This window comes from Morone saxatilis, unplaced genomic scaffold (genome assembly GCF_004916995.1).
Source record: "Morone saxatilis isolate NCDOM2014 unplaced genomic scaffold, NCSU_SB_2.0 Contig4, whole genome shotgun sequence".
NCBI lineage: Eukaryota > Metazoa > Chordata > Actinopteri > Moronidae > Morone > Morone saxatilis.
Window position 1 is genome coordinate 18278538 of NW_023339984.1, and position 14651 is coordinate 18293188.

At 42.2% G+C, this 14651-nt stretch overlaps 1 protein-coding gene and 1 long non-coding RNA gene across 3 annotated transcripts; one reads left to right on the top strand and one right to left on the bottom strand.

Moving 5' to 3' along the window:
- Positions 1-1507: 1507 nt before the first annotated feature.
- On the top strand, positions 1508-2106 carry LOC118338004. The gene is made up of 3 exons (XR_004797205.1): positions 1508-1615; positions 1704-1753; positions 1871-2106. It is a non-coding gene; the product is annotated as an uncharacterized LOC118338004 (long non-coding RNA).
- Positions 2107-2748: 642 nt separating this feature from the next.
- LOC118337989 (phosphatidylcholine:ceramide cholinephosphotransferase 2-like) lies at positions 2749-13237 on the bottom strand. Of its 2 annotated transcripts, XM_035675148.1 has the most exons (7): positions 13133-13237; positions 6183-6932; positions 5654-5771; positions 5502-5559; positions 4995-5090; positions 4659-4825; positions 4304-4477 (listed from the first exon to the last, which is right to left on the bottom strand). In XM_035675148.1, exons 2-7 carry the CDS (start codon positions 6713-6715, stop codon positions 4304-4306), a joined length of 1146 nt encoding a protein of 381 aa, XP_035531041.1. In that variant the 5' UTR covers positions 6716-6932; positions 13133-13237. The 2 variants fall into 2 exon arrangements, with proteins under 2 accessions (XP_035531042.1, XP_035531041.1); XM_035675149.1 differs by lacking the exon at positions 13133-13237 and having other exon boundaries at positions 2749-4477; positions 6183-6715.
- Positions 13238-14651: the final 1414 nt, after the last annotated feature.

Below are 14651 nucleotides of genomic sequence, written 5' to 3' on the forward strand. Positions count from 1 at the left end.
GCCTCATATGTCCACAGTCTGACTGTCAATACAGGATCAATATCATCATAAAAGATACAGTGTATACTGATCAATATCATCCATAAAGGATACAGTGTTACTGATCAGATATCATCCATAAAGATACAGTGTATTACTGATCAATAATCATCCATAAAGATCAGTGTATCTTGATCAATATCATCCATAAAGATACAGTGTATACTGATCAATATCATCCATAAATGATACATGTCTATACTGATCAATATCATCCATTAAAGTGGATACAGTGTATTTGATCCAGGTGGATCGATTTAAACACTGACTGTGTAAGGTATTTTACTTGTTTGGGGTCGTTGTTCATAGTAACCACACGCGTTTTCCCGGCCGTGTAGTGACACGCAATAATTAACCATCTTACGCTCTGTGACGTTGGAGCCCGGAAAGTCTGGGTCCATTGTTCTTCAGCCAGCAGCTCCCTCACGGTACCGGTACCAACAGGAACAACACTGTACCTGATACACGCACAAGACACAACTCACCGGTAACGGGACGGTACGGACGGTAATCTTCTTCTTTCAGCCTCGAAAGCGCCGCTCAGTTTGATGACGGGCACACCAAGGAAGTGAGTGTATTTCCCGCCCAGAGGATTCCCACTGTGGGATCTCGTCCGTGGAGAGTCTTCACCCTTTAAGGTGTTCATCACTTCTTATGTGTGAACAGGTCGACCCTCCCTGACTTCCTCTGTGCACCCATTTACACTGAAAGTTTGTTACTTTTAAAAGTAGTAATGATCATATATTGACATTATGTATTCCAGTGTAGCATTCAAACGAGGAACATAATATCTCTTTATATCAGGTTAAATGTTACAGAATTCACTGTTACACGGACCATTAATACTAACACTTAAAAACTGTCCAACTACAGTAATATCCTGCAGCTGGGCAAAACAATACTGTAAAATACAGTATTCTATAATTCAATACAGGTTTTGAGCTTTAATATTTACTAAAACCTTCTGTAATTGTTGCTTTTTAATGTTGAATTAAAGATATTACAGTGTAAAACAATGGATCTATAAAATCCAGGTGAACTATATATAATACAATAATCAGGCTTACATTTACAGCAGAGTGCTGTTATTATTTGATTTTTCTTATTTTAATTTGAATTTAAAAACTATAGAACTGTAATAAAAGTAATTTTCTGTGAAATTACAGTAATTATTGCTGTTTACACTGATAAAAACTGTATTTAAACAGTTTACCAATGCTTATACACTGATAAACAACATTTATTCAACGTTTGTGTTGTGAAAACTTCCATAATTATACAAGATATCTGTCAGTTAACAAACAAAAACATGTAAAACTACACAACAAATACTTTTTTTCACTGTTCACTAATTTTATATAATTTTAGAAATGTATTAACAGAATTAAACTTGAATTTAACAGTTTAATCTATTAAATAAACAGCAAATATCTGCAAAAAAAAGGAAATTTTCTTTTCTGTCTGTCAGTGGCACGCCCTGTCGCACTCTGAACAGTCCAAATACTACGACCTGGCCCAGAAGGAGAGACTGCTTCACATGCAGCTCTACCCTGGATGGTCCGCCAGGGACAACTACGTATGTACTGTACATCTGCGTACATCTACAGTGTATACTGCGTTTGTGTGCTTCAGGAGGATTCAGGCTTTACTTATTTTCTTTGCAGGGTAAAAGGAAGAGGAAGCAGAGCCAGCAGGCCACAGGAAGCTGCACCAGGTTAAAAACCTAAAAGATCAAAAAATAAAAGCTCAGGACTTATTACAACTACTGTTACTACATAGTGTGTAAATTCCTCTGAGCTGAGAATAAAATGATCTGTTTTTGTTTTTCCAGCAGCTGGATCGGATGAGACCCCTGAAGACAACTGTCGTATAAACTCGTCCTCCTCATCCAGTAAAATGCAGTGAGGTCGCAAATCCAGTTCAACATTGAAAGACCGAAAGACTTGCAGCCATCACACAATTAGTCAGACCTCTGCCCTGTATGTAAAGCTCTGACCTCTGCCCTGTATTTACAGCACAGACCTGTCTTCTGTAAAAATTGATTAAATTAAATCTTTATTTACTGTCTCTGAAAAAAGCCATCCAGTGTCAGAGATTATTGGACTAAAACTGTATTTCTAAATAAAGTAATACTTGAGAATCGAATGATCATGTATTGTTCCTATTGTTTGAATCAAATACAGTACAGACCTCTGACCTGTATCTACAGCACTGACCTATACAGTATTGTTACTATTATTTGATTAAAATAAACAGCACTGACCTCTGCCCTGTATCTGTCCTGTCCTCTGTAATTTAGTATTATTGTGGAAATGTTACACACACATTGTGGCTTTGTGTACAACATTCTCAAATTTGGTTGCAGTTCAATTCAGCATTTAAAAGTTGTGTCCTGTTAGGTGCATCGGGCCACGTCTTCAAAAGTTCAGCAACCAGTTACAGACAAACAATAAGATACCCAAACATGAACCTATGACTCTTGTTTGGTTTCATCTAAATAAGCTTTGTACCAATTTTGGTGAAGATTAGATATGACAAAAAAAGCACAAAAAGTTAGATATAGTAGAAATACAAATATTTATATTATATACTTTTAAAAGTAAAAAATAAACACTATATGTTAATAATATAATAATAATAACTCATTAATTCAAACTTACATCACTAGCTTATTAGCTAAAAAAAAGGCACAATACAATCACAAACACTTCAGCTCTTGACTGAAAATAAATCTTTTATTATCAAAGCAAATATTTGATTGTGACATTTTGTTCACGTCAGTTTTAACCAAATATGAACTCTGACTAAATGTAACACTTAAGTGTTCAAGTAACTTGAACAATGATCTTCATTAATCTGACTTTAAATCAGCAGCAGTTTCAGGAAGTTAAGGTGAAATCTAAAGTTTACAGGCAGTTATTGTTTCATTCATTTAACAATAAAGGTGGAATAAAATAAACAGTAAAAAAAACACAAACCGTCATGAGCTCAGTGTCTCAATACTTATATAACTTAAACAACAATAATCAAGTATATCAAGACATATACAACAATACTCTCACACTGATGAGGACCCAACTGGAGCACTTGGGACATCAAGTCACTAGCAGTTCATCTACTAGAAGCTAGTTCACGGACATCACAGGCAGAATTAATAATCTCAATGTTTAAATAATTAGTCTCATCGTCGTCTTTGTTGGAAGGAAGTACATTAATACATTTGTATTTGTTGGCTTCACTAAATTGTTTAGGTTAATGAGCTAGATCATTTTAGTATCACATAGAGTCACCCGACCTTTTGATTAAGAAAAGTCAAAATCTTACAAAAAGCGTTTGTTGTTTGGCACTTCAGCAACGCTAACTTAGTTTGGAAGACATATTTGTTATTGATAAATCCAAACCTGTAGGTTTAGATTAATTGTTGGATACCAACAACGACAGAAACTGAGCAGAAAAACTGAAAAAGTCTGATTTATTTTGGTGCTGTATTCACGTATTTTGTCGGCAGTTGTGTCAAAAAACTGTGCGATAACCAGCCCTCATCAGAAAACCAGAAGACAATGAGATAATTTACTTCTGTTTTCTTTCCAAACATACACATTATGTTAGCATGTTCCAGGTGTTGTTAGTTAGCATGTTTCAGATTATTCAGCAGTTCACAAAAAACAGTAAACTAGACTCACGTCACTGTTTAGTTTATAAAAACTAGAAGTTGGTTTTACATTTTCTGTTGTTTACCAGCAGATATAAACTCTTTATTCCCGCCCTTTTGTAACCTGTGCTTAATTGTTAGCTAGCTTATTGATAACATGAGCTATCTGATGTAAATTGCTCGCTAATGATTAATGTAGATTAGTTAGTTAGTTAGCAAGTGTTTGGTTAACATTAGCTAACTTAAGAGGTGATTTAAATATATATGTATTCGCTGAGCTTATGTTTGCTAATATTAACAAAACCTGATTGGAGCACAGAGCCAAAAGGGGGCGGGGCTTAGAGGGTCAAACACAGCCAAGTATGTGAACAGAAACACTGGTGGCTCCACATACGCTCCGTTAACAGAGAGCAGATAATCATTATTACTGTTCTGGTGATTAAACCTGCTGATGAACTAATACCCAGTGATAATGTAAACACATCCTCTTCCTCCCTTCAGTGTCTCCTCTTCCTCAGTACGCAGGAGAGAGCTGGAAATGCTGGTTCTAATAAATAAACTGATGTTAAAGTTCCCCGTCCTGTGTCACCGGCGTGGTGATGGATGCAGCCCTCACTCGTCCCTGCCGCCCTCCACCATCCGGTAGTGCTGCCTGCAGCAGGACGGCAGCGGCACCGGCGACGAGAACACGATGGGAACAGTCGACTGAACGTTCCTCTCCAGGAAGTTAAACACCGGGTTCCACCACGTCCTCGACAGGTAGTTGTTGGGAGCTTGACGCAGCGCCTGAGCAGATATACACAAAATAAAACAATAAATCAATAAATCACTCAGACAATTTATACACAACTATTTTGATATATTTGAGTAATTTAAAAAAAAAAATTCACTGGTTCCAGCTTCTGATTTATCATTTTAAATGCTCAGTAATATCTCTCAGATTAACAAGCAACGTGTGAACTCTTACGTGTGAGTTGGCCATGGTGTGGTACCACCAGAAGGTCCTGGTGGTGGCGATGTATCCGATCACCACGTCGATGCTGTAGTGCTCGTGACCGATCAGGATGCAGAGGACTCCCGAGGCGCTGAGCAGCCAGCAGGGCCAGTGATACCACCACATCCAGCGAGGAGAGTCTGAACACAACACACACACATATTAGGGTCAGAAATCAGGATATAAATGAATATCCCTCGTATTTGTTCCTTCCAGTCAACGCAGCCCTTTAAACTCTGGCAGCCACAGGGTTCGGGGCTACCCAGGTATCATCTATATATTTATATTTCCCATAAATAACCAACTCACACTCTTTGATGAAGAGGTAAGACAACGTCAACATGACGGTGTGGCCGCTGTACAGGAAGTCGCCGCACATCAGGTGAGAGCCGGTCAGAGACAAACCTGAACACAAACAACAACAACAACAAACAAACAAACAGAGCTTAAAAATGGAAAACCAGGAAGAACTCTCAATATACGTTTTTCTTTTGTTATTTCCTTTTCTAAACCTGCGATGATCCTTTATAATGTTTGTTGGTTTTTGTCAAAAAAAATACAAAATAACGTTTAAAAAAAAAAACAAATCTAGCAAGAAAGTTACCAACACAAATTATATATATTCAATAATATATTTCTCTACTGTCCCCAACACTGTATGTTTGTATCTTTGTGCTATATTTATTGTCCTTTGGGCAACAGGACGTCTTTACATTCAACAGCTGCCTCAGTGTCAGACCATCAGAGAGCAGGATTTTATTTTTTCTGTTCAAATGTGTTAAAAATAGTTAAAATAATAAAGAACTTGTGAGTTACCTCCTCCTGAGATCAGCCTCAAAATCCTCCAGATTTTCCCCGTTGAATCGTTGTACAGCTGCACAGAGACGACCAAACGACAACACATTTAGTGACGATGTGTGTGCGTGTATGAACAGGTATAATGTGAGTATTATTGTGTGTATTTGTACCTTCGGAGCGCAGACCATGTGTTTCCCCGGCACCGGCAGCGTGGTGATGTACATGGTGACGCAGCGATACATGTAGAGAGTCCCGATCAGGAAGAAACAGCGACGACCAATTATAGCTCTGAAGAGAAAGAAGTTTAATCCAAAAAATGTGATTAATCAATTAAATAAATTGGTTTTACTGTTAATTTCAGTGCTTTAATTTATACAATATATAGTTGCAGAAATAATCAGTATTATTAGTAAATATATAGTAAAATGTTCAATATCTTTAATGTGCTCAGCTTGTGACAACGTGGATTTTATCACCTCTAAATAAATAAAATCAGAAACAACAAGTCCAACTGTTACAAGCTGGATTTATCTATTGTGTAACCTGGTTACCATGGTGATTTACCCAACGATTACACCTGAGATGATGAGTCCACTAATATAACTGTCGATCGAGAGAAAATCAACAGTTTTACATGTTTTAAAATATATTTAAGTGAGTTGTTTGATGTCGTGAACGTGTTACAGTCTCCGGTCGTACTTGTGTTTGAGGAAGAGCCACTGGACGAGCCAGAGTCCGACCAGGATCAGCCCGTTGACCTCGGTGACGGTGAACGCCCACGGCACTCGGTCCACGTAGTCGAAGAACTTGTCGGGCAGCGGCGGGCTCACCGACTTGTCCGGCACCCTCTCGTGGACGACGGTGATGATGACGGTGGTGAAGAAGAGGTTGAACACGGCGTAGAGGAAGGCCACGCCCGTCTTCCACCACTCCCTGGGGAGGCGGTCCGCCGGCTCCTCCGGCACGCTGATCTTGACGTAGTCGCAGTGTTTGCGCAGCCCGCTGCTCAGGGAGTGGATCAGCTGGTTCTGTTTCAGCAGGCTGCTCAGTTTGCTGCTGCCTTTGCCGTCGTGAGCGTCGGCGGCGAGCGTCGGCGAGGACGTGAGGCGGGTCGGGTTACCGTTGGCAACCCTCAGAGGATGCGGTGGCGAGGGGGGGTTCATTGTGGTCACGTTAGCTTCCACATGAGGGCGGATGTCGTCGGCGTCCTGGATCAGTTCTGACGCCGCCATTGATCGACCCTTAATGACTCTGATCAATAGTTTCCCCGGTTGACCAACCAATCACAGCCTTCGTAACGAGTCAGCTGACCAATAAATAATTTTAGTCTCACAAACAGGCGATCAATAATCCGGTATCAGCGATCAGCAGCAGGTATCAGGTTGGTCACAAGGATCATTGATTAGTGTACAGCAGAGACGAGATCCATCAGGATGATTCAGCACAAACCTGAAAAACAAACAAACATTTTTACTTTTCAAATCAAAATATTTTATTTCTTTTTGTTTTTATTCTATTGTTACATTATTGTTGTTATTATCATTGTTGTTGTTGTTGTTGTTGTTGTTGGAGTTCCAGCAGGTTCATTTTAAACAAACATTTGTCTCCAGTTTCTGTAAAACTTCTGATTTTCAGGTTGAATCTCTTGTTTACATTTCATGTTGTTTTGCTCGTTTCATTTATTAAACTTTATATTTCAGAATCAATCTGATCCTGTAACTAAATCTGACACACACACACACACGACGACACACAGAGACGAACACAACACAAACAGTTAACACACACACACACCAGAACAAACACACAGCACTAGTTAACACACACACACACCACAGAGAGACATCACACACACAACAGCAGTAACACCACACACACAGAGAGAACCCACGAGAGACACACAACACACACAGACACACACACACACACAGTAACACACACCACACACAAGTAACACACACACACACAACACACACCACACAGAGAGAGCACACACACACACACCACACACACACACAGAGAAACCAACACACACCACCAGTAGAACACACAACACACACACATTTGGAGAAGACACAAGAACACACACCCACGTACCCACACCACACACACCACACAGAGACACACAACACACCACACAACAGACACACACAACACACAGAGAGACACACACAGAGACACACACCAGCACCAGACACACACACAAGGACCACACACACCACCACAGCACACAGAGACGACACCACACAACACACAGTAAACACACACAGGCACACACACACACACACAGAGACACACAGCACACACACACACCAGAGAAGGACACACCACACACACACACAGGAGAGACACACACCACACACACAAGCACACAGTAACACACACACAGTTAACACACAGTAACCACCACACCAGTAACACACACACACACACACACAGTAACACACAGCACAGTAAAACACACACCACAGAGGTGAAGACACACCCACACACACACACAGCACACACACCACAGCACCACACACACAGTAACACACACACAGACACGCCACCACACAGTTAACACCAGCACACAGTAACAGCAGTAACACACAGCACACACACAGGTAACACACACACTAACACACACCACACACAACACACACACACAGTAACACACACACACCACACGACAGCAGTACAAACACACAGCATCCACAGTAGACACGACAACACACAGCACAGTATACGACTTTATCCTATCATATCTTATTATCTACAGTTTAGTACATCTATCTCACTTTTGATGTATCTTATATCCTAGTATACTACATCTACTTATCTCAACATCTGTTATATATCATTCACAATTTACTAATCTCATCGATATCTACCAGCAACACAAGTAACAAACCACACACACACCAGCAGTAACAAACACACAACAGTAACAGCACACAGCACAAGTAACACACACACACATCAGCAGTAAAATCACACACACAGTAACAAGCACAGGAATCACCACCACATCACACACAGGTAACACACAGCACACAGTAAGCACACAACACACTAGTAACACACACACAAACACAACCAGTAACACACGACTGTAACACCACACTGTAACACACACACACACAACACAGTAAACCAGCACACAGTAACACACACACACACACAGGTAACAGCACACACACCACACAGAACAACAACACACACACACACGTAACACACACACAACACAGCACAGACGACAGCACACACACACACAAACAGTAACACTACACAGCACAAACGAGTAACACACACACACAGCACACAGTAACAGCACACCACACAACACACAGTAAGACAGCACACCACCACACATGTAACACACACAGCACACCACAGCAGGAACACACACACACACACACACCAGGTGAACACACACCACACCACCGGGTAACACACACCGACACAGCAGTTTATAATAACAGGACAACTTTGTGTCTGTTGAAAACCTGCAGTGTCTCTAACAGCCAGCAAGGAGGCCGCTTAACACACTGATTCCCAATGTCACTCTAAAGGAGCGTTTATGTCCTCAGTAAACCGTCTTCAGGTGTTCGTTCCGTACAGCGAAGTTCATGTAACCTGATGGTCCCATTTAGAGCCCAAACAAGACCATAATATGCTTTAGTGGATTGACAGCTGCAATTTCCCAGTGATCCGTGCCGGTCCAAAGTGTAAAGGCAAAACACAATTAAAAAACAAGTGTTGTAATCCAGGATTTATGTTTCACATGTTTACAACTAACCCCGAGCAGCGAGTGACGAGCGGCTCGCTGTTACGTGACTCGCTCGGCCTCTAACGGTTTAAAGTCCAACACGAGGGAGGACAACAAAACATGACTCTAATAAAAATATCGTACTTATGTCTTTGATGTCAGAGTCCATTAATGTGAATAAAGTCAACTGAAGAATACGACGTTTAAAAAACAAACTGAGCTGAAATTCGTCTCTCTGCTGTTAAATAACCTCCTCTCTCACACAGACGTCGTGTGTGTGTGTGTGGTGTGTGCTGTGTGTGTTGTGTGTGTGTGTGTGTGTGAGTGTGTGTGTTTGTGTGTTGTGTGTGTGGTGTCGGTGTGTGTGTGGTGTGTGACTGTGTGGTGTGTGTGTGGTCGTGTGTGAGTGTCGTGCTGTGTGTGTGGGTGGTGTGACTGTGTGTGTGTGTGTGTGTGGCTGGTGAGTGTGTGTGTGTCGTGCTGGGTGTGTCGACTCGTGTGTGTGTGTGTGCTGCTTGGTGTGTGTGTGTGTGTGAGAGTGTGTGACTGTGTGTGTGGTGGTTGTGTGTTGTGTGTGATAATAGCGGGCGCGGGTTGTGAGAGTGTGTCGTTGTGTGTGTGTGTGTGTGGTGTGACGAGTCCGGTGATGTGACTGTGTGTGTGTTGTGTGTGTGTGAGTGGTGTGTGGTGTGTGTTGTGGGTGGTGTACGTGTGTGGTGTGTGTTTGCTGGTGAGTGGGTCTCAGTGTGAGAGTGTGTGGACTGTCGTGCTCGTCGTGTGTGGTGTGGTGTGTGGTGGTGTGTCGGGTGTGGGTGTGTGACTGGGTGTTTGTGTGGTGTGTGTGAAGTGTGTGTGGGAGTGGTGAGTGGTCGTTTAGGTGTGTGGTGAGTCGTGGTGTGTGTGTTCGTGTGGGTAGTGAGTGTGTGTGTGTGTGGAGGAGTGGAGTGTGTGTGTGCGGGCGAGCTTGTGAGTGTGGTGTGTGTGCTTTTGCCCTGTTGTGTGTGTGAGTGTGTGTGGTGTGTCTGGGTGTGTGAGTGGTGTGTGTGGGTGTGAGAGTGAGTGTGTGTGTGTGTGTGTGAAGTGTGTGGGGGGGTTTTTTGTTTGGTGTGATGTGTGTGTGTGTTGTCTAGCGTGTGTGGGTGTGTGTGTGTGGGTGTTGTGTTGTGAGTTGTGTTGTGTGTGGGTGTGTGTGTGTGAGAGTGTTGTGTGTGTGTGTTGGGTGTGGTGTGGTGTGTGTGTTGTGTGTGTGGTGACTGTGTGTTGACTGGCCCAAGTGTGACTGTGTGTGAGGTGTGTGTCGTGGTGTGGTGTGAGTGTGTGTGTGTGACTGTGTGATTGTGTAGTGGTGTGAGTGTGTTGTGTGTGTGGGCGTGTGTGGTGTGTCGCTGTGTTGTGTGTGTGTGCGTGAAGAGTTGTGTGTGAGTGTGGTGTGTGCTGACTGTGTGTGTGTGTGTGTGTGAGTTGGTGTGTGTGTTTGTGAGTGTGGTCTGTGTGTGAGTGGTGTGTGTAGTGGGTGTGTGTGTGTGGGTTGTGTTGGGTGTCTGAGGTGTGTGTGGGTTTGTGTGAGTGTGTGTGTGTGACTGTGGGTGTGTGTGTGTGCAGTGTGTGTTGAAGTGTGAGTGTGTTGAGTGTGGAGGTGTGTGTGTGCGGTGTCTGTGTGTGTGAGTGTGTGTGTGGTGTGAGAGTGAGTGTTGTGTGGTGTGTGAGTGTGTGTGGTGTGTGTGTCGTGTGTGTGGACGTGTGTGTGTGGTCTGTGTGTGTGAGTGTGTGTGTTGTCGTTGAGGAGTGAGTGGTGTGTGTTGTGTGAGTGTGTGTGTTCGTGTGTGTGGTGTGTGTGTGGTGAGTGTTGTGTGTGTGTGTGGTGTGTGTGTGTGCGTGAGGTGGTGTGTGTGATCGTGGTGTTGTGTGTGTGAAGTGGTGTCGTGGCGGCTGTGTGTGCGGGGCGTGGTGTGTGTGTTGTGTGTGTGTGTGTGTGGACTGTGTGTGATGTGTGACTGTGTGTGAGGTGTGCCGTTGTTGTGTGTTTGGAGTGTGTGTGTGTACTGTGTGGTTTGTGTGTTCGTGAGCTGTGTGTTGTGTGTGTGGCGTGTGTGTGTGTGTGGTGTGTGTGTGTGTGAGGAGTGTGTGTGGTGTGAGTGTGTGTGTGTGTGACGGTGTGCCGGCCGAGGCCGTCTCGGTGTGGGTGTGTGAGTGTGTGTGTGTGTGTTGTGAGTGTGTTGTGTGTTGTGTGAGTGTGTTGGTGTGTGTGTTGTCGGGGGTGTGTGTGTCGTGTTGAGTGGTGTGTTGTGGAGTGTGTGTGTGTGACTGTGTTGTGTGGTGACGTGTGTGTGTGAGTGCTGTGTCTGTGTGTGCTGTGTGTGTGTGTGAGTGTGTGTGTGTCGTGTGCGTTCGACTGTGTGACGGTGTGTGTTGTCTGTGTGTGTGGGGTGTGTGTGTGTGTGTGTGTTGGCGTTGGGTGAGAGTGTGTGACTTGTGTGTGTGGGTGTGTTGTGTGTGTGTGTGATTTGACTGTGCTGTGAGTGTGTGGAGTGTGTGTGGTGTGTGTGTGGATTGTGTGGATCGTGTGTGGAGTGTGGTGTGTGTGTCTGGTGTGTGTGTCTGTGGTTGAGTGTTTGTGTGTGTGTGACTGTTGATGCTGTGTTATTGTGTGTGTGGTGTGTGTGTCGTGTGTGTGAAGTTGTGACTGTGTAGTGGAGTGTGTGTGTGTCGTGTGGTGTGTTGTGTGTGTTACTTGGTCTGTCATCACAACAGACAACTGGACCGGTTTCGTTCGGGATTATTTCCACTGTGCGAACTGACAAGAATCGGATTAAAGTTGCTTCAGTGTCGAACCCACTGAAGATAAATAAACGTGACAATAATGTTTATCCTGTAACCCAATGTGTATTGTCACTTCCTGTTTACAGCCCACAGAATAACATTAACTCTTAACGACGGTTAAAAACCATCGAGGATTCAATGTTGCCTCCATTTACAGCTGATTCCCACCAACACGGGACGCCAGGGAGAACGCGCGCGCAGCCGCTGACGGATCAAATATCCCAGCCTGTCAACCTGATCAACCTGCGATCATTGATTAAATTAAAATAACGTGGTCAAATATAATATATATGCTATATATTTAATATCCCAAAAGATCACGGTTGGTGTTCGGATCTGCTCTTTAGTCCAACAGAAATTAAAAGTGCGTACAACTGAAAAAGCAGGAAATCGAATTATTTGGAAAAAAGATGGAAAGGATTTGTTTTGTGTCAATCGATTAATCGATTAATGTGATTAATCACAGTCAAAAGGGGCGGAGCCAAGAAGGGGGTCAAAATTTGAGTAATTTAAAAATGTAATAATAAACTGACATTTATTGATCTGTTATGGCCACATTTTAGTATTTGATATGTGTTTAAAAATATTTATTGATTTACTAAGTGATGTTCTATTCAGGAGTTGGCTTCATTTTGGGGTTTTATAGAACAAATATTGATTATTGTTCTGATTAAATCAACACATTAATATTAAAAATAACACAAGATTTGAATTTAACCAAATTAATGACTTTAAATAATCCCAGGAGATCGAACTGATCGAACTGATCGATTGATTGAGTAATCCTGTCAGCATTAAATAAAACTCACAGTAACTTTAACTCCTAACAGGAAACTGTTACACTTCAACATTAAACTAATAACATTATTGATCCACGGATCGATTTAATGACGTTTTGTCAGTTTTACGTTTTTCATTTCGACCCGACATAAACAGGAAGTCAGACACACACCTGGGGACGGTGTGTGGCGCGTGGGCCTCTTTTTTTAACCTCAAACAGGTAAAAACACCTCGAGAAACAGCGCGTGGAGCAACAACAACAACAACAACAAACAACAACAAACAACAACAAACTCACCGGTTAAACCGTAGATGGTCGGTTGTCTCGTCTCTTCTTCGTCTCCAAAAACTTCCTCCTCTTCCTCTCGCGCTCCTGGAGTCTCAGTGTGAGCGCGAGCGCCCCGCCCGTCCTCGCGCCGCCCGCCAATCGCTGCTCACAATCCAAATATGGCGCGGCAGCTTCCGCCGACGCGCCCCTGCTGACTCACCTCCGGGAGGTGACGGAGATGACTCACCTGAGCTCGGTGACAGTCGGGGTTTTCCGTGAAACGACGGAAATAAATAAAAGAGTTTAAAAGTATGGAAGCCCAGTAGTGCCAAAGTGCGGGAAAAAAGTTCTGTAATTTATTATAATGACAGTTTCTCAGAATATTGACTTAATATTTCAATATAATGAGAACGTTTTTTATTATTTTGCGATAATAAGTCAATAATATTGAAAAAGTTGTTGTATGGAAGCCGATTTCTGCCAAGATGAAAAAAAAGTAGCAAGTTATTAAAATGAGAAACTGAACTAGACTTTATTAAAATGATGAGAAACGTTCCCCAATTAATACCTTAGTATCTCAAAATATTGAAAAAAAGTTTTTTATTATTGTATGGAAGCCGATTCCTGCCAAGATGAAAAATAAAAACAATCACCGAAGTGATTATAATGTGAAATCTGTAATCTATCTATCGATCTATTGATCTATAGAATCCATACAGTGAGTACAGCAGTGTGTGTTTGAGCGCCCCCTGGTGGAAGCAACCACGGCCACACACCATATTTAACTTCCTCAACCTGGTTTGTTGGAGGTTGTTGGAGGTTTTGGTGGAAATCTAAATGGAAACATTTGTTAAATCATAGATAAAGAAGATAAAATAAACTCAGATTTAGTGTCTGTAAATGAATCCAAAGTTTGCTCAGGATATTTTTTATTTTCTATGTTTCGTCGTATTGACCTCAACAAATAAACAGTCGGTCAGAAACATCTGTGAAACATTATTAGACATGAATATGTAAATATGTTTCACAGATGTTTCTTATTTGAGTTAAAAAGAGGATTTCACATGTGTTTTATTTCCTGTATAACACACTTAATTAAAGGTTGGTTCTGCCCCCTGTGTTTCATTTGGGACTATTTGGAGTTATTTTGTATTTCACTGAACTGTTAAATTATATTTTCTGATCATTATATAACATATTTAATATAATTCTGCTGTTTCATAGAGACACATATCTATTACACTGCAAAACACTAATAAAAAAAGATTAAAGCAGAGACGTTTCATTATATTAGTTCTTCTTTCATTTCAATCGTCAAGTTTCTGCTGCAAGTTTCCAGTTGTGCTTTTAAAGGGGAGGCGTTTGACCTTTGACCTCCAACCAGCTGGAGATGGAAACAAACAGCTGACTGAGCAAGCGTCTCTGCTGAAGACGGACCGACCGCAAGCTTACTGTCTCTGACCGGCCGACAGACTACATCGTACAACATGGACAACAGCGACAACCCGTTTCACCCGAGGTTGGTAAACTCTGAGTGTGTGTGTGTGTG

Excerpts from the sequence above, each read along its gene's own strand:
- LOC118337989 (XM_035675149.1), bottom strand. The coding sequence starts at position 6,715 with ATGGCGGCGTCAGAACTGATCCAGGACGCCGACGACATCCGCCCTCAT. Across the intron at positions 5,091-5,501 it reads GAGGCTGATCTCAGGAGGAG|GTTTGTCTCTGACCGGCTCT; the intron begins GTAACTCACAAG and ends GTTTGTGTTCAG. Across the intron at positions 4,826-4,994 it reads TTACCTCTTCATCAAAGAGT|ACTCTCCTCGCTGGATGTGG; the intron begins GTGAGTTGGTTA and ends TGTTGTGTTCAG.